The sequence below is a fragment of the Nelumbo lutea genome, chromosome 1, assembly GCF_056320005.1.
Source record: "Nelumbo lutea isolate HS-2025 chromosome 1, American lotus-T2T, whole genome shotgun sequence".
NCBI classification, from domain to species: Eukaryota; Viridiplantae; Streptophyta; class Magnoliopsida; order Proteales; family Nelumbonaceae; genus Nelumbo; species Nelumbo lutea.
The window spans coordinates 188,081,252-188,100,838 of NC_142684.1; the positions used below are offsets into that span (position 1 = coordinate 188,081,252).

The 19,587-nt window shown below is 35.1% G+C and overlaps 1 protein-coding gene and 1 long non-coding RNA gene across 4 annotated transcripts; both read left to right on the forward strand.

The window, feature by feature from the left end:
- Positions 1 to 806: 806 nt before the first annotated feature.
- Positions 807 to 12,379, forward strand: LOC148879916 (uncharacterized). Of its 3 annotated transcripts, none has more exons than XM_088961667.1 (10): positions 807 to 1,054; positions 2,071 to 2,581; positions 2,698 to 2,834; positions 3,051 to 3,095; positions 3,180 to 3,233; positions 4,163 to 4,267; positions 4,383 to 4,589; positions 7,332 to 7,417; positions 10,661 to 11,685; positions 11,781 to 12,379. In XM_088961667.1, exons 2-10 carry the CDS (start codon positions 2,122 to 2,124, stop codon positions 12,026 to 12,028), a joined length of 2,367 nt encoding a protein of 788 aa, XP_088817793.1. In that variant the 5' UTR covers positions 807 to 1,054; positions 2,071 to 2,121; the 3' UTR covers positions 12,029 to 12,379. The 3 variants fall into 3 exon arrangements, with proteins under 3 accessions (XP_088817793.1, XP_088817794.1, XP_088817795.1); XM_088961668.1 differs by having other exon boundaries at positions 812 to 1,054; positions 2,071 to 2,320; XM_088961669.1 differs by lacking the exon at positions 807 to 1,054 and having other exon boundaries at positions 2,463 to 2,603.
- A 5,475-nt stretch (positions 12,380 to 17,854) lies between these two features.
- Positions 17,855 to 19,077, forward strand: LOC148879917 (uncharacterized). Its single transcript, XR_016104389.1, has 2 exons — positions 17,855 to 18,229; positions 18,423 to 19,077. It is a non-coding gene; the product is annotated as an uncharacterized LOC148879917 (long non-coding RNA).
- The last annotated feature ends 510 nt before the right edge of the window (positions 19,078 to 19,587 follow it).

A 19,587-nucleotide genomic window follows, 5' to 3' on the forward strand; every position in this document is an offset into this window, starting at 1 on the left:
TCACATTCAGAAACCATGATAGAACTGTGGGCTTTGTTTTGGTAATCAACTAATCATATGTTTTGTGGGCTTCATAACCCACAACCACAGAATTTTGCCTTCACAAACTTCCCTCGGGCTTTACTCGTTGGGCTGTGTTTGGTTCAGTGCAAATTAATTTGCATTAATACAAATGTACAGGAGTGCAAATGAAAAAAAATAGAAAATTTCATTTAATTTTGTTTTAAGTTTTATTTTATTCTATTTAATGTCTTAATTTACTTTATATATTATAATCAAATAAAATAAACGTTTTCAAAAAGAAAATCAAACAAAATAAACTAAAATTTAAAATAAAAATAAGTCAGAATTTATGCTCAAATCATTTGCACTGCCATAGTGCAAATTTATTTGCATTGAAGCCAAACACAGCCTTGAGAGTGACGTGGCAAGTCTAAAACTATCCTTCCGATCCAGATTGCATTGCAGTTCAATCTCAAGGGTGGAGAAGCAGAAATCTCGATTGCATTTGGATCAAATCTCACATCTTATGCCTTACACGTGGCAATATAACTCGGAAACCTTATCTTACACCCTACACTTGGACCAGCCTGTATGGAGCTAACGTGCACCACGATTGGCTCCGAATTACGAGTGGCACTGTAGAAGATTCGACATCGAGAAGATTTCTAATCACTTTCAGACTTTCAGACTTTCAGACTTTCAGTCATGAATCGCCATGTCAGTGTGTCACCCTCCAAGTGGCCAAGTGATTATGCGAAGGAATGTGGACGGTCCGTTTAGAACTCTCTCTCTCTCTCTCTCTCAACTCGAAAGAGCGGTCTTTTTTTTTCCTTGTACTTCTTCCTTCTTCACACACCCTATATATTTCCCTCTTTTGAACCTCATTTTCTTTTTCCGTCGTGAATTCGGCGACCACTTTAGTCTTTTTCCGACCGGTTCATCTCGTCGTTAGGGTTTCTCATTTCACCTATGGTGACTTCGAATCTCTCCGATTGTCTGCAACCTCTGCAAATCACCTACTCTCTCTAAACTGATTCCTCGATCCCAACTGGTATGTAAACCGCCATTCTACTTCACTTGGTGATGATCGTAGATCTTATTGTCGGAACACCTATGCGAAACTTTGCTTCATTCTTGTGATTTGTTTATTCATATTGATCTCTTTAATTGTTTCACTTGGTTTTAATTCGATTGCTTGCTTCACGTACTTGGTCTTTCAAATATAATTCTGATTGGATTTTCTCTTTTGCTGGAATTTGATCCATTTTGTTTTTTTCGATATGCATTTAACTGTTATTTAATTTCGTCATCTTGTGCTTGCATTTGGACGGTAAATAGAGATTTTAATCCAGTATCCTTACGGAGCTACTTTTGTAGTAAATCTTTTTGTCAGCCATCTGTTTGTTTTTGTATTGCATTCTCTCTATTTTGGTGGATCCCCGGTCTGCCTAGGTTTGCATCGCGCATGAATCTTTGCCATCTAAGCATTGCATTCTTTTACCTTAGACCCAAGTCCCATGTCTTATCACTTTTGTTACCAAGGTTTTATGTTCCATTTGAACTAGGTTTTCGCTTTGTTTGAACAAAAATTAGGACTGAAATCCAGTTGAATAATGTGCTTCTCCTTTTAATTATCATTGTTTTCTTCCTATTTCTTTTTTAATTCCTTTTGTGTTCCCCTTGGTCCTTCCATCCTTGAAGATCATTGAAGCAGAGCTAAATCCTGAAATTATGATAATTCTGTTGAAACTTAGATTCTTATTGTTGCCTAGTTTGGCTGAGTATCTTTGTATTGTTGCTAGCTTAATGAATGACATCTTAACTTCTAGCCCTGTCCCTTTCACAACATGGAAAAGGGAGAACCTTAAAATATTTCCTTATCTCAAGAGCCTAGGCCTAAGTGATGCACTATATATCATAATCTCCACTTGACAAAACTATTGATATATGCTAGGAAAATTACATGTTCACTGCTGTGAGTTTTCCCAATTTTGTGCGCATGGCATTTTTCCCTATTACGTTCCTTGTAGAAGATGCAAAATCATGTTTTTTGTCCTTTTCTTTTAGGTGGGACAGCATTGTTATATACAGCTATTCAGTTTTGTTTGGGAGTTTTAGATGCCAGTACCAATACTGAGGGACTGCAGCACTCCAAATGCAATGAGGTCTGAGCAGAAGTTTGGGAAGCCAGAGGGAAGTGATTCCATTGACAGTTTTATCAGACAAGCAATAGGGAAAGAACCTTTTCTTTCTTTTTCAAGGGCTGGTGACAATCCGGTCCAGTGGATTCAGTTACTTCATGCTTTAGACCAGCAAGGTACTAACAAGTTCTCTAAAGGTCCAAAGTTTAACGACAGCATAGAAGGGAAGGAACGTCATCTGGGGCACTATAATGGTGTTAATTCATATACCTCTTATTCTAATGGGGTAAAGGAATCTATTCACCATATAAACAGTAGCGGAGTCGCTGTAAAGGGGACGAAGAGTGCCTCTGAACACATGCAAACTCTCAAAATCCCTGAGGCTGTTGTTGCCTTTGCTCAGGCCGCTGCTAAGGCCAATGGTGAGCCTGAAAAATGTATGTCAAGTGTCATAACCAGGTATTTGGGTTGTAGAATCTAGCTAGCTTTAGGTTTGGATTCAAGTTAAACCCAATGATGTTGATGATTCACTGCAACTCTTTCTCTATGCCAGATCTTCCAGGATGGCCCTTGATATCTCCGTCTAAGGCTCCAATGCAAAAGTGTGATAAGTGTTCCCGGGAGTTTTGCTCACCCATTAACTATCGAAGGCATATACGTATACATCGTCGGTCTTTGAACATTGACAAGGTTTTATCAATATCTTATTTCAACTGGCTGCTTGTTCTGTGGTTGCAAGTGCTGTGCTTGAACTCATATTGAACATTTGTAGTTTATTCAATTGTGATACTGATAGTGTTGCCCTATTGTGAATCAAATCTGCATCTATCTTTGCAGACATTATAAATTTGTTCTTGTTGTGCCATCTCTGACATTTTGGTATTCGATGCTTTTGATATTTTGTAGGACTCTCCTAAAAACAGGGACATATTGGGTGTATTTTGGGATAAGGTAATCATCCTTTTGTAATTTATATTGTTTTTAAGTAAAGCATTTTCCATCCTAGCACCATGCTGATTTATGTCTATTTTGCAGCTCTCTTTGGATCAGTGCAAGGAAATTTTGTCATTCAAGAATGTAATGCTAGAGGTAATGGCATTTCAGTTATTATCTCATCTGCTTGAGTTATTTCTAAAATAAAATATAATTATGTCAATCTGCTCAGGGTCCAAGTAGTTGATAGTATCAATTTTCTTAAGGTTGACATCATTTATTGGGCATATCCTGAGACCTGGATTGTTTATTTGGTAAATCCATCATTGTTCACTCACTAATCCAAAATATGCTGCATATAAACTTAAGATTTTATAGGTTTACTTAAAACCCATTTCATTTAGTTGGTTATGGTTTTCTTTTCTAGGTTTTCATACTGTTTTTCTTCTTAAAATACTACAAGGCTGTGTTTGGATTAGGGTGGAAATGGAAGAGGAGGATGGAAAAAGGATTTTGCAAATCTGCTTATCTATATATATATATATATATATATTTGTTTGGCTCTAAAAATTGAATGGCATGGAAACGGGGAAAAGTGTGTTACCTGCAGGGTTTTCTGCCTTTTTTTGTGGATTAAAGATGGTCTAAGTCTAACATTTTGACTTCGCATCTCATTCTCATAATTCTAATGTATTGTCCAAAAGCACTTTGAGTTTTACTGATTAATCCAATGAGCAACTATGATCCTCAGATTCTACAGCTTTGAAACTTTACCCTTAACAGTCTTCTATTCCTTTCTTTCCATAAGCTTCATAGAGCTGCCCTACTACACCTCCAGATAATCTTGCCCCTCTTCTTTGTTTGTGAGAAAAGGTGGGGTTGAACAAACTTTGCCATGTTGTACAGTGGGTTCCACCCATTTATTATCTTAACCTTTTCCTAATAAGCAATACATTTAAGAAGTTCCTGGGTCTTCAGCTATAACGTCATGGGCATCATTTTCTTTGTACTTTTCTTCTTCCACCCTAGTTTCTTTCCTTGACCATTTATTGTTTAATCTTTTTCTAATAAGCAATACATTTTAGGAAGTTCCTGGGTCTTCAATTATAAGGGCATTGGCATCATTTATTCGGAAGCTGGGGTTTTCTTCGTTGCCACAAACTTATGTAAAGGCTGGTGAAGCCCTTCTGGTAACAAGATATCTACAAGTTTTCCATTATGCTGTTGTTGTTTTTACTTTTATTTTTGAATTTCTGCCATTATTTGTAATTTTGTTTCTGAGGACCCTAGGTGTACTTTCTGCAGGATGTTGTTCAAGCTCGACCTTCCAAGTTTCCTTTATCGTCCAACGAATTATTTAGCATCCTTGATGATGCAAGTGAAAAGACCTTCTTGTGTGCTGGCACAGCTGATTCCCTGCAAAAGTTTGTTTTTGATGGAGAAGCTGGTAAGGTTGGTCTTGACATGAAGAATGTAGTTGCTTGCACCAGTTTCCTGGTGGAACAGAAACTGGTAATGTCTCTCTCCCTCCCCTCTTACCCCTGTATGTACATACATGATAAAGGTTGACTGAAATGCTAACTTATTTTTCCGCTTTTGACGATCTAACCTACTTTAGCCACATGTGGGGGGCCTTATGGTTTGGTCAGGGGTTTCACTTATTCATCTTCATTTCAGCTCTATATACTACGTATTAAAGCTTTCCCTGGTGGTGGTTATCTACACCTCGGATTTTTTTAATATCTAAGGTTTTCATTGTATATTCCTATATCAGATCTCTATTTAAAAAGATTTCACCAACAAATCCCTGCACCTCTTTTTAGAATTTGATTACAGCACATGCTCATGAAAAATGAAAAAAAGAAGAAAACAAAAGATAAGCATATTGATGGTATGCCATATATATGTACATATTGATAAGCATGGAATATAAATTCAAGTTTGGTAGTGGTCACTTAGTGTCACAAATGCCAAATGTTAGGCCTTATCCAGTTTATGCCTCCCACGATCCCATATAGTTGGGACTAACATCATGTAATGGCCTTGAACATGCTTGACATCCATGCTCCATATGGGAACATGATTAAAAATAAAAAAATTAAATAAAATAAAAACAGAGAAAGAGAGAAATATTTCTACTAAGATGCTAATTTGCTTTTAGATGAATTTGTATAGATTATAACATTGGATAATGTTATGCTATTTGTACTGTTATATTTTAGGGTGCAAAATGACCGAGGTCTATACATACAAATCTATAGTTAATAGATGCATTTGTATAGATTAGGATGGCATAAAATATTAATTCGTTTCCCACTCACTAAGACTTGTTTTAGTTCCATTTAGGGTTATACTAGTTGTTCATACAATGCATAAGCCTAGGTGAAAAGATTTGGTCCACTATTCAATGGAACTGATGGGGTTTGTGTCCGGCTAAAAAACTGGAATGCTCAATGAGACACAACCTTACCAACTAACGAGGTAGTTAGCCCATTCAACTCATGAAAACTGTCATTTAATCAGGACCAGGTGTGCCAACTGGTGAAAAGATTTGGTCCACTATTCAATGGAACTGGAGTTTGTGTCAGGCTAAAAACTGGAATGCTCAATGAGAAACGATCTTACCAACTAACCAGGCAGTTGGCCCATTCAACTCGTGAAAAATGTCATTTAATCAGGACCAGGTGTGCCTACTGGTTCCCAGTTTTCATGGTTCAACCATCCAGTCTGACTCGTCTTACAACACTGTTCTGAAGATTGTGAAGCCAAGTTACCTGGCCACTAAAAATGTATTGGAAGTTAAATTTGTATTTGACCTGGCAATTGGGTTGGGTGGGTCGGGTTCGGGTTGGGTCAAGGTACTTCGGGTTGAATTTTGGGTCGGGTTGTCAAATGCTAGACCCTAACCCTAAATATTCGAGTTAGGGTTGACCCATGGGTCAATTCCGGTCATCCCAAAAAATAATTGAAATTAAAAAAAATAAAGAAAAATTACATGAAAAATGTCAAAATTAAAAGAATTAACCTTAAAATTTCAAATATAAAATAAAAAACTTGTACATTTAACAATTTAAAGAGTAAACAATAAAAACTAAACAGAAAAAAAATTAAAGAGTGGAAACTTCTAACAATGCATAAATAATCCCAATTAGACTTGACAACTGGGTCAGCAGGTTGACCCATGACCCAGCCCGGTTTTTTTGGGTTGGTTCGGGCCGAGTCATTTTCACATTCGGGTAGCTGAATATGAGACCCTAACCCTGTTTTTTCGGGTTGGGCTGGATCGGATTCGCGGGTTGGGTCAATTTTTTGCCAGGTCTAATTTGTATTCTTCTGTGAAAAATAAATAGAAAGAAGTTTTGTTACTCTGACTGGATTAGATGTTTGAACTACTAGACTAAGGAACTGGTGGGATTTCCAATTTTTAGAATGCCTGTTCAAATTTTCGTCATAAACTGTCCATCCTGCTATTAACTCAGGTGAGCCATTGAAAACCATCTAGGTCTTAACAACCCAGCTGACAGGCTTCATCATAAATCATAAAATGTCAATGAAAAGAATCAAATCTATACCTCCCATTCACAAAGAATGATGTATTAGAAAATTTTTGTTTATTTAACGTTTATTTAAATCTATACCTTCCATTCACAAAGAATGAAACAATGACCCAACTGGTGGGCTATTGCTTCACAAGTTATCATATATGATGTCATGGGCCACTGAGCCAATCCAGTGGTTGGACCATTTAACCTGTGACCCAGTGGGCCTTTATGAGTTCGTGAACAGTTTGAGTCTGATAACATTGTTAAGGCTGCAACTCAGGTTGCCTGATTTGAAGAACTTCAACCACATGCTTGGGTTAGGGTTAGGGTCCATTGAAATGATTCCCAACCTGAAACATTGTAATGAAGTGATAATTGAGTTTTAATGCTAGTCGTTAACTGGAAAAAAGACTTATGCTATATGCTATATATAGGGTAAAATCCTAATATCTGCAAAACAAGTATGGTCTTTGGTGTTTGGTAAAATCTTCTTCTCATGAAAGATGTGTTTGGTATAATTGTTGTTTCTACCTGAAACATCAAATTTGTCGTTTCAACTATAAATGTCCAATATTCAACCCCACACATGCATTTTTCTACTTGAAGTGACTAACGTTTCAGGTAGAAACATCAATGGTACTAACACATCCTAAGTATGAAGTGTGTGGTTATATGTTTTGTTGATTCCATGATTGGTTAACAACTGTCATAGGTTAAAGCATGGATTGCTGATAGGGATGCAGAAGCCCTGAGGTGCCAGAAGTTGCTTGTAGAGGAAGAAGAAGCTGCTCAGAAGAGGTACATTTATGATGAAATACCTGAATAGAGCAGAATGGCTGAGTAGGATTCATGTAGTTAACCTCCTTATATAGTTGGGAAAAAGATTTTTTTTTCTCTTTTTTGAGTTGAGATCTAACCTCGTGGTTGATTGATTTCAGATACTACTATATCATTGTTTCTAGTAACTCTGATTGGTTTTGCAAATGGAGATAATTAGAGGGGTTCCCTAGGTTTCCCTTCTAGGAACAACTCTAGTGTTTTTAGGATGAAAAAAAAATTCAATTAGAAGTATACTGGCTTGATTTCTTTAGATTGTCTCTTCCAAGGAGTTATTTGACATTGAAAAGGAGCCTTGATGTACTTGTTACTGATAAAAGAAATCTATAGTGTCTAATACTGAACTTCTAATGCCAGAATGGATGGGGATGGGGCAAAGTTTTTGTTCCCTCTTCTACCCTTTCAAAAGGTTGTTACTATGTCATGTTTGGACTTCACATTTACTCATTCTGAACCTAATGGTCAACTGAGTGCTTTTTGTAGTATCTTCAATCTATATACCCATCTAACAGACTAAGGGGCTGTTTGGTACCACATCAATAGATGAACTTTACGACCTTTTGCTTTGCCATTTAGTAGATAAAGTAATTTTTTTTATTGGAAATGGTAACTTAATTAAAAAGATTTTAAAATACAACTGTCAACCCCTAGTGTAGGGATTTGAAACACAATCACCGAGTCACCCACTCCTATTGAGCCCAAGAACAATGTTAAAATTCTGCCTTCTCCATCTCTGAAAACCCCTCCTATACCCGAGGGTCCTTGGTTGCCTATTAGAATTTCCATCAAAGTTCAGCTTTACCCTGTTTTGTATTGGTGGGGACCAAAGTTCCTGTATCACAGCTTTAAGAGAGTTTGTACTTGCCACAACACAACACCCCAATTCCTCCAAACATCTTCAGCTGAGAAGTCTTTAAATACAATTGTTTTCAGCCAGTGGATAATTTTTAGTCACTCCTACAATTTCCTCCTTGGATCTAGCAGTCTTTTAAAAATCCTGTTATTTCTTTCTTCCCAAATTGACCAAAGCACTGCTTCTCTTGCAGCTCTCCACATAATTCTTCCCCACTTCTTTGGTTGCCTGAACAAATGATTAAGAAAATTTCATTACCAATATTCAAGAATACGTGTTTGGGTATAAATATCCTATCTGACATGTTTCTTTTTTTATAATAAAGGAAAATTCATTGAAAAAGAAAAAAATGAAGTACAACATGTGGTGATGAGGAATGTCTAAGCAGTAAATACAACAGAAAAAAGGTCTACAAGCCCTCGCCCTTAAAAATACCACCCAATATCACTCACATTTAAACCGCCTTCTAAACCAAAAGCAAAAGAAACTGGTGCCGTTTATCATCATCTAAAGGGCAATTACCAAATATTGGTGGTTTTGGGAGGGGTGGACTGGCTACAGACTTTATTCGGCTATTTTTGCACAAAGTGGCTGCACTCAGACTTGAACCCCTGTTCTCACACTTGTCATCTGAAGGTTTTACCTTTCGTCAAGCAAAAGGTCATTTATCAGCTATCTAATACCCTAAAATTAAACTGCAATTATTTTGAAGCCAATTAATATCATCCAACCACACTACAAAAAATCTTCTTAGAAACTTCCTCTATCCTTCAAATCCCATGAATTAACTATTTATATCTGTAAACCATCATTAAATCAAAGTCAATGAACATCATCCAACCACACTTCACGTAAGATCATCTCATAAACTTCCTCTGCCCTCCAAACCCCTTTGAATTAACCTTTCATATTTGTAAAGGAAGTCCACAATCCACCTAAAGTTGAAACTCACAACATAGTTTGAAATTCCCAATTTTTATCTCATGTTTTTCTATCCGGCTTTTACATTTAATTTATTTTTCTCTTAAGTGGCTTTTTTATTTAGTGCTTTGCATATGCCATCAAAATCAATCAAACTTCTACTAACTATATGGTTTTTGCAGTATATTGTTTAGAATAAACATTGATGAAAGAATTTGTTCAAATGGACCATCCATATCTTTTTGTTTTTACCTTTGTGAAGGTTACGGTATTGTATTAGTCAAAATGATGGAAGATTGTATGAAAGGATGTACAATGGTATACAGGCTATTGTCTATGCAAGCCAATCCATTAATAAAAGGCGTATCTATCTATCTAAAGCGTATCTATCAATTGATGGCAAAATGAGTATGTGAACTGTTAGAGGTTGAAAAGTACAACTGTAAAAAATAATCGACTTCTACCTTTCTAAAAAAAGAAAATAATCAACTTTTACTCAAAAGGGTCTTTTTTTTTGTATTTATGAACATGATGAATGATTTATCGTACTTGGATTGCTTTCCAATTATCCTTGAAATTTGGTCTAATACTTGGAATTCTGATAATTTTTAGTCTACATTTGTTTCAATCTTAAAGTGGCAGTGAATGGTTTTTTCTCCATAGATAAGGTCTTTTTTTGCAATGGATAGGGTCAAATTTTATTTCAGATTTTCAATCAGACTATTTTCTCTTTTACATTGAAACAAATTGAACTTTAGGATATTCATTCATCAAAAAAAAAAAAATTGAACTTTGGGAGTTCAAGTTATCTGTTCAAGACATAATTGGCAAATTGTTTTGATGCAGTTTATTTGATATCTCTAGTTTCCATTCTTATGTGATTAGCATTTATGTAATTGTCATATTTACCAACTCATTCAAACTGCATAATTTTTTATATTGCCCATTCGCATTAAACAAGTATCGTAAAACCATCTCTCATCGAATGCGAAATGAACTCTAGAACTAGAACATGCTGAATTTTCAGATATATTGATGTCATTTTGCCTTAAAATTCATGAGTTTGAGCCAAACATTTTATTTTTTAAATTTTCTTATTGTACTTCGTACTTGGATACATTATGCCTATTTAGCATAGTTTAACTTTCAGCTTTTCTCCCAAGTGGTGTTGTGTTCTCGTTGATCTATTTCAATGTTCTACACCTCCAGCTGTTTCCCTATTGATTTGGGCTAACCAAACCATACACTGAACCACTTGAGCAAAACAAAATATTCCACTTTGCCATTTATCACTTCTCAACAGAACCTGGAATGCATTGCCAATTCTATTTCATTTTAGAGGTCCACTGTCGGTTTTTGAAAGCATTCATGTGTTATTTATGCTTGAACTCACTAAGTCATTGTCACTCCCCCCTCCCCCACCTCCATAGGCAAGCTGAGATTCTAGAAAGGAGACGGCTGAAGAAGCTTAGGCAGAAAGAGCAGAAATCAAAGGAACAAACAAGTGGGGAAAAGATGGATTTCAAGGAAGGTTTGCCAGAAACCTACGAGGACTTGTCTTATTCCGCAGAAACATCCAGTCCAGTAGATGCCTCCAATTATCATTCATGCACTCCTGAAGGGTCATTAGATCATATTCAACATGTGGAGCCTAGCCGGCTTTTGGACATTGATCTAGAAGTGGATACCAGAAACCATGCAGGATTTAATGAACCTGACACTGAGATGGCCACCGGTAAAACTAACTCAGCCAACTGTCAGGACGATGAACAACAATTGCAGCAGGAAAGTGGTAGGCGACAGGTTATTTCTGCTCGAAGACAGCTAACGAAACCATCAAGGGGCATATCCAAAGGCTCCCATTCAGGTCAGATGCCTCTGGCATTGAAGGTGGGAGCTATACAGAAGCATGGAACCTACAGGGACCAGAGAACCACTTCTACAAGTAATGGTCATAAGGTCTGGACGAGGAAGGAAAAACATGAAAATGGAGAAGAGGGTTTAAGCGTGAAGGCACAAAGAGAATGTATAGATGAACAGGAGCAAAATGGGAACAGCGAATTGTTGATAGGTTCTATTTCTGTCACACTTGGAGAATGTAGTGACAGGTGTCAGGTTGATATTTCTGCTGCTTACATTGGTCATTGCACTTCAGATCAACATGTACCCAGGAGAAATCACACCCAAGAGAAAGCCATCAAAGCCGATTATGGTCAGGGGGGCATTATGAACCGATCGATGGTCAAGCTCTGGAGACCAGTGGGGAGGCATGAAGCTGGAGCTGTTATGACAGTTCAAAGTGAAACTAGAGAATCTGAAAGGGAGGGCACCGAACAAATTCTGTCAAATAAGTGTCATCTGGCTCAAGGAAATATAGATGATAATGATTCTGAGAGTATAAGCTTTTGTTTAACAAGTTTCTCGAGTCGTGTAGCAGAAGCTTTCCTTGCGCAACGTGAGAAATTCATTTCCTCTGTCCTAATTTGACATCATCGTGGAGTTCAACTTTATTTGCTATCTTGTGGCTAATTATGCTGAATGTTCATGCAGGATGGAAGGAGACTATAGCTGCCGACCACGTGAAGCTGGTCCTATTTCCAGAAACTGGACGTCCAGGAAGCCCTGGGGTCGAGGATGATTACAGTAAACGCAACATCCTTGGCAATGCGGAGAACTTGTTAACGGGTGTGGGTACTGTCGAAGTTATCAACACAGGGGCAAATAAAGCCAAGTTTAGAGGAAAGCCTGAAAAAAGCTTTAAGCTAAAGTACATACCTAAGCAGAGAAACGTTACTTAAGTGAATCTATTTCGATATTGTCACCGTGCATTTTCACCACTCTTGAATTACTTAGCAGAGGTTCCAGTTTTAAAAGAGGTCTTCTGTTCGGAGAAAAAGATGAAGGGGAAGAAAATAGAAAAAAAAAACTTGGAAGAGAATTTTGGCGGAATATGCTTTACAAATCTCTTTGGCGGTCTTTGTATTTCTTTGCTAATTGGGCCTTTCTGTTCAATTATCGATTTCTTTTTTGTCTGTAATAATTTTGGTTTTTCGGCTAGTGTTGTTGCAAAGCTCTGGTTTTGCTGCCTTTTATGCATATTTCTTGAATGTATCAAGTTTGATAATTGTTTAGCGAATTCATTGCATCTAGACGCCTATTGTCCTTTGTACCTGAGTGATGCATGAGATTTATTAAGTAAAACTTAAATAATAAAAAGTGTTATTTATTAAAATACTAATTATAATTTCATGGATTTACTAGAATCTACCCTATAATTAATATTTTATTAAAATGCCATTTATAATTTGCAATGGATTTAATCAATTTTTCATTAGATGACAGTGGAAAATGATAGTGTTGACTTTAATGTTCATTTAAATAAATTTAACTAAAAGAAAATAAAAATAAAAAAGCATTTTTGCCCTTAATAAGATATGAGCAACCACTCTATTCGTTATATTTGATCAATTTTGTTTTTTATACAAACAAATATTAAGGGTATTTTTGGAATAAAAAATTATAGGTCTAATGACCAAACAAATACTCCTTAATGAAAATTTGATTAAGTAAATAAATTGTAAAATATGGGATGTTTTAGTAAAATGAAAACAATAAAGTAGGTGCAAGTAAATATGTAAAATTATAAGGTGTGTAGGAATGGCAACAGGGTGAGATCATATTCTCCATCCTTGATCCCGATTTTGAAATTAACCCCCATCCTCGATCCTCGATGGGAATAGATTCTGTGGGGACCCGAATCCTCAAAATGTTTATATATATATATATATATATATATATATATATATCGAGAGAGAGAGAGAGAGAGAGAGAGAGAGAGAGTATAAATAATCTAATAGTACATATATAATCGGGGTTGGGGCGGGGTAGGGGCCTTAATCCCCATCCCCAACGTCGATCGGGGATTCCTATTAATCCTTGTCCTCGCCTACGCCCCACCCAAATAATCCCCATCCTTGGTCCCATTGGGTTAGGGAAGTCAAGTCCTCATCGGGGATGGGAAAAATTGTTTTATATTTTTAATTTTTAAATAATTAATAATTATTCATATTTTATATACTATTTTTAATAAATTTTTTATAATAGAAAAATAATAATAATTAATTTCAGTTACGTTTATTCATCAAATTGATGAAATCGACCAATCCGATTAACTCGACTCAAGTGGGTCAATTTTCTAGTATTTTAGGTTAGCTTTGGTTATAAAATTTCCTAGTTCGACTAAGTTGGATCAGTTTCACTTTGGCCATTTGTAAATCGACCAAAATTGAACGACCTAACCATGGATGTATATAAATATTTTATATTTTAAATATAATTTTTAATATGAAAAAGTGGGAAATTTTTCATATTTCTTAGTCTAAAATGTTTTATATCATAATTCTAATTTTTAAATTTATTTTTTAATAGTTGCACTATATTTTTTAAAATTAAATTTAGTTTTTAAGTTTAAATATTTTGAATTGACTGACCAAACCAAAAAATCGATTCAAACTGAACAACTTGAGTGAGTCGGTTTTCACAAAAGGTTAGTCGGTTTCAACCAACTCCCTAACCTGACCAGGTCAATTTGGTTGGCCAAATAGCCTAAGGCCGAACTAAACCAACTCATGAACACACATAATTTCAGCTAAGTTAATAGTCTCATCTCTGATAAATAACAACCATTTAATCTCCAATAATTATTGAAAATTTATAGCGAAAATACACACTTATTGAAAACATATTGATAATGAGAAATACAATAATTACAGAAATTACAAAAATACAATAAATACTAAAAATATATTAACTTAGTCAACAAATAGTATAATCTAAAATAATAGTTTAATATCTAATAAATATTAATCAATAACTTATAACAAAAATACAATAAATACAATAAATTAAATTTAAAAATTTTAATAATAGTAAATTTAATCTCCAATAATTATTGAAAGTTTTCTGTTAAATAACAAAACAAAATAAGTTTATACATAATCATTGAAAATACATTTATCACAAAAAACAATATATAATTACTGAAATACAATAAATATTAATTTTAGTATATATAATTATATAATAAATACATGTTAAGAGTTCAAAACTATTATTAATAAATATTAATTTTTTGAAAGTTATTTTCTCGAATTATTACTTGATACAAGTGAAATTTACTTATTTACAATATTATGTAAAAATATTAACTTATTATTAATTTCAATCTTATGTTATAATTATTTTTCTACTTTATATATATATTTTTAAAATTTACTACATAATTTCTTTATTTTTAACTATTTAAAATTTAGTTATGTCAAATATTTAGATATTTAAATACTTAAATAATATGTAAAATATTTAAAATTTAAAATATTAATTATTTATTGAATTTAATTATCCATATAATCGTAATTTATACTATTATTACATAATTTCATTATTAATGTTGTAATATATTAAATTATTATTAATTTTAATATTATGTTATAATTATTTTTCTACTTTGAAGAAAATTTTAAATTTATTGTATAATTTCATTATTTTAACTATTTAAAAGCTAGTTATTATAAATATTTAGTTATTTAAATATTTAAATAATCTATGAAATATTAATTTTTTTTGTTATTTTAATTTAATTTATTTAAATCTATTACATATTATTAAATATTTGAAAAAAATTTAAATTGATAATCCAGAAAAAACATAATTTAAATTGTTAGTACATAATTTCGTGATATATTTTGTAAAAATATAAAATTATTTTTGGTGTATTTAATAAATATTTTAAATTATTATATAATTTTGTTAGAATATTTAAATAATTATTAATTTTTTTTTAATTCAAAATTTCTTTAGATAGATATTTATAAAATGTAGGGGAGAGGATAAATATGGATTAGAGGTAATTTAGGAGAGAAACTCTATTAAATTAGAAATAATTTTGGAGATAAATAGGAATTAAAGATAATTTTAGAGAAAGTGGAGAATAGTGGGGAAGGTAATTTAGGAGAAATTTTAGGAGAATAAATTATTGGAAAAGTGCATTTCATTGGTTGTTTCAAAAATGACAATTAAAAAAATAAAAAATTCAGAAAAGGAAAAAATTTCTAAACTTCCTCGTGTATATATATTAATCCAAAAAAATGAATTGTAGACGCGGCAATGTGGGTTGGTTGCTTGTTTGTGGTTTGGAATTAATTAATCGATCACTCCGATTTCATGAATGTTTCCATTATTTTTTTGGGGGGGGGGGGCGGGGGCAAGCCAAGTCAAGAGTCTGGTCCGTTCTCCACACCTCTATGGACCATGGCCAGCCATGGCTGATGGAACCTTAACTTATTAGGCGTTGGGGCGTGTTCATTGGTTCACAATTAATTGCAGTTCGAAGACAAGTGCCTGCAAAGGTAATCAAATATACTTTAGGCTCAGTTTGTGGAATGAGTACAAAGTTATACAAATACAAATATTTTATAGTTTTGTATAATTTATATTGTGCATATTTGTATTTATATTTCGCCTTAATTTATTGTGCAATGTGGGTAACCATGCACAGCAAAATGATGCCTTTTTGGTAATTTAGACCTCTCAGTTGATATTGTTTGCTTACATTATATGTTAAAGAATGGAACACACAAATACGCATGTAATGGTTGTAGCAACTAGCGGTCAGGGGGTGTGTGTATTCAGAAGCCCAGATTTCTTACTTTCTCTATCCGCACCTTACCATATAGGCTGTACATCTCACAATACAAAATGATAATGTGCGACTGCAATTAAAATTGGGTATTGAAATTGAACCGAATTCAAATCGGCTTGGTTTAATTTTAACTTGATTTAAGCCAAAGGGGATTTATAATGTTTATATACTATATAAAATTGGGTTTTCGGTTCAGTTCGAATGATAAATGGGGGATTTTAACTTGATTTAGAGCCATAAATAATTTGAATCAGATTTGACTCGAATCAGAATTCAATCTGTTGAGAACAAATCAAAAGATGACCCATTTTAATTAACCGGTTAAATTTGAATATATCCTGAATCTGACCCGACAGGTTGGCAGCCCTTTTTGGATGAGGAGGGATGTATAGCTCCTAAGGTGAGTATGGGATGGTTTGGTTTGGTTTCATGGAAGAATCTGAAATTTATCCTGTAGGGGTCGGTTTTAAGTTTTTGGAGCCGGAATCCATATTGTGAAGGTCGGTTCCAAGGACGATTTTGGCCTTGGCAGTTCCGGGGTTGGTTCCAAGGTTTACCTGTAGAATCTTTTCTATTATGTGTGTGCCTTGAATTCTTTGCGGCAACCCGCTTTATGAATCTACGCGCTCCGAATTAATTTGAGAAAAACCCAAAGACAAAATTTCATAGTGATTTGTGGTGGATACGTAAGGCTCGTAGCCCACCACAAACCACCATTGGGGGTGCAGGGGCATAGCCCTCATGGCGGTATGGACCCGACCCATATTCATCTTATAGGTTTGAATCGAATATGAAGAATCATGTATTTTAGGGGTTTTTTCTCTTGTATACAGAAGTTTGAGTCTTGTAAGAGATGAGTGAGACATTGGGTGTATTTGGGGCTTAGGGTTTTCTGTGAGAGCACAACTCTCTATTTCTTCTCCATTATCTATTATATAGTGGATTTCTATTCTTCCTTCGCCCGTAGACGTAGGCTATAAGCCGAACCACGTAAATCTGTATGTTCTTTGTGCTTGCTTTCTCTTTATCTCTATTTTATTTTCATTTGAGTGCCATTTCAAATTTGTTTTCTTGGGTTTTTCTGCAACATGTTCTTTTTGCACTCTCTCCCTTCAAGAAAGAAAAAAATAAAACATATTATTCAAAAACATGATTTTCAATAATGATAATATACACTTGCACATTTTAAAACTTATATTATCTTCATTAATTAAATTTAGTAATTTAATATATAGGTTATCAAAATATATTAATATATGGTTGAAATTTGTCATTATGATTTAAATTTTGTAAATATTATTTTTTACATTATTTATTGTACATCTATAAATGTTGAAATGAAAACAATTGATACCATGACTTTTTTAACCATGAGTATTTTAGTTCAATTTTTCACATCCTTAAATGGGATTTATTTCATGACAAATTCAGTTTCAAAACAGTTCCACCAAAGCCAATCAAAACTATTTCATCAGGTTGATTCGGGTAAGATAAATCCCTAAATCCAAGAACCGACTCACTTATAAAAATTTAAGATCAAACCCTATCTTATAACAAATCAAATAGGGTCGACTAAAAACCAGTTCCAGTTCGAGGTCGGTTCGATTCAGTTGTACCAATTTGAGACGACCTTGCTTACTGGTCGTTTTGGCATAGGCACGTAGATTCATTCTATTTGTGGTTGTGGCCTGTGGGGCTTCTCGCTCTCGTTCTCGCGGGCATGCAGCGTTTGACTAACGACCATGCAAGACCAGACCCATCAATCTGCAACACTTGTCATCCTCCACTTCTAACCTACTAATGTTCCGCCACGTCTCTCACATTTTCGTGACTCCTCTCCCAATGTTATCTTCCTTCTCTTCTCCTCCTGTACTTCCCCCCTTATTTCTCCCCTCTCCTGCAATACCCTTTTTTTTTTCTTTTTGATTTGGTCAGACTGTCTCTGCAATACAGTCCCCTTGCTTCAATCCCTGTTTCTGTTTCTTCTTCTTCAGTTCTTCTGCAACTGCAAAACTTTTGTTGATTTGAACTTCTCTTTTCAAATCAACAAATCTCATCACCCTCTTTTTTTTTTTTTTTTTATTTAATTGCGTTTAAGTTCTCCCACCCTCCGTATAAGACAATGTCAGGGGGAATTGGGCCAACATGCGGAGACATAAGCCTTCCCAAAGAAGAAGAAGAACATCACTTGGATGTTACGGCCGGAAAACCACAGAAAAAGAGCGCCCACCGAGGATTTCTGAGGTTCAGACAGCTCAATGCACTCGCTGTCATCATCATCTTCTCTGCTAGCGGAATGGTAAGCGTCCAAGACTTCGGTTTCTCACTTTTCTGTCTCTTGTACGTATTTTTCCTCTCCAAATTCGCATTCCCTTCGCTGAGTCCCTCCGCCGAACCCACTGTCTTTGGCGAAAAGAATAAGCTTCTGTTTCTCTACTCCTTTCTCGGAGCTTTAATTGGGCTCTTCCTCCCAATTGCCTACATCTTTGAAGGGATCCTTGAAGACGACAAGGAAGGCATCAAAGCATCCGCTCCCCACGTTTACCTGCTATCCTGCCAAGTTTTCATGGAAGGATTGACGTCCTCCGGCGGATTCTCCGTCCCAATTCAGGTGTTTGTGCCGGTGTTCTATAACACCAGGAGGATATTTACGATTGTGGACTGGTTGAGGAGTGAGATAGCTAAGGTAGACCAGGAGGAGAGTGGGTCTACGAGGAGACTGTACGTGGGAAATGGACTCGCGGTTGCTAATCTGGCGTTCTGGTGCTTCAATCTGTTTGGCTTTGTGGTGCCTGTTTATCTCCCCAGAGCTTTTAAGGCCTATTATGGGTACAAGGTGAAGGCTTGAGGAAGCTCTTCTGTTGTTGATGCTAGTGCTTACGTACAGAAGAAACCAGATCAAAATTTGTTTCTTGGGTTCATCTTCATTTTATCTCTTTCCTTCTTCCCGAGTTGTTGAAATTAAAGTTGTGATTTATTCTGTAATTGGTTGCTTCTTAGGCTAATAAGAAGGAAAGGTTTGTTCTCCTTCTTGTGTGGTGGTGTATTTTTTCAAAGTTAGGCGCAGGATGTTAGATAAGCAAATGCATAACTTCTATGCTCATAATCCCTTTTCATTTAAACAAGTGAATTAATTCTGTTACTGTACGTATGGATTTAAACAAAGAATTTCATCAGCGATGAATCCATCTTGATGCGTGTCTCCCTTCTGGCCTGTTAACCAAAGAAAGAAAAGAAGAATTAATGGGGATAGAGAATACATTTCAAGGGTGGAGGACCCCTCCTCATCGCTCAAACATCTCAACCAACATTAATTGTTGTTTTCAAATTAATTTCCCCTTCACTCCTTAAACTGACCCATTAGAGAGAAATTCATGGATACTTGTGTAACTACTCGCTCTACACAAAGAAACTACCTCAATCTCTACTCAAAAAGCAACCAACCCCACAAGCCACGATGCCACAGACTAGGCTCAGTTTGGAAGGAGTACAACAACAAATATGTACAGTACGTGCAAAACCTTGTATTTTGTATTCTTTGTACGTATTCTTTCCAAACTGAGCCTGAAGAAATTTCAGGTTAACCTGTGTATTGATGTACACTTGCGTAACTACATATATTAAGGCCACATGCCTGTACCTCTCATATCTTATATG

Coding starts and splice junctions, on each gene's coding strand:
- LOC148879916 (XM_088961667.1), top strand. CDS start 2,122: ATGCCAGTACCAATACTGAGGGACTGCAGCACTCCAAATGCAATGAGG. Junction 2,582..2,697: donor CAATGGTGAGCCTGAAAAAT/GTATGTCAAGTG, acceptor TCTCTATGCCAG/ATCTTCCAGGATGGCCCTTG. Junction 7,418..10,660: donor GAAGAAGCTGCTCAGAAGAG/GTACATTTATGA, acceptor CCACCTCCATAG/GCAAGCTGAGATTCTAGAAA.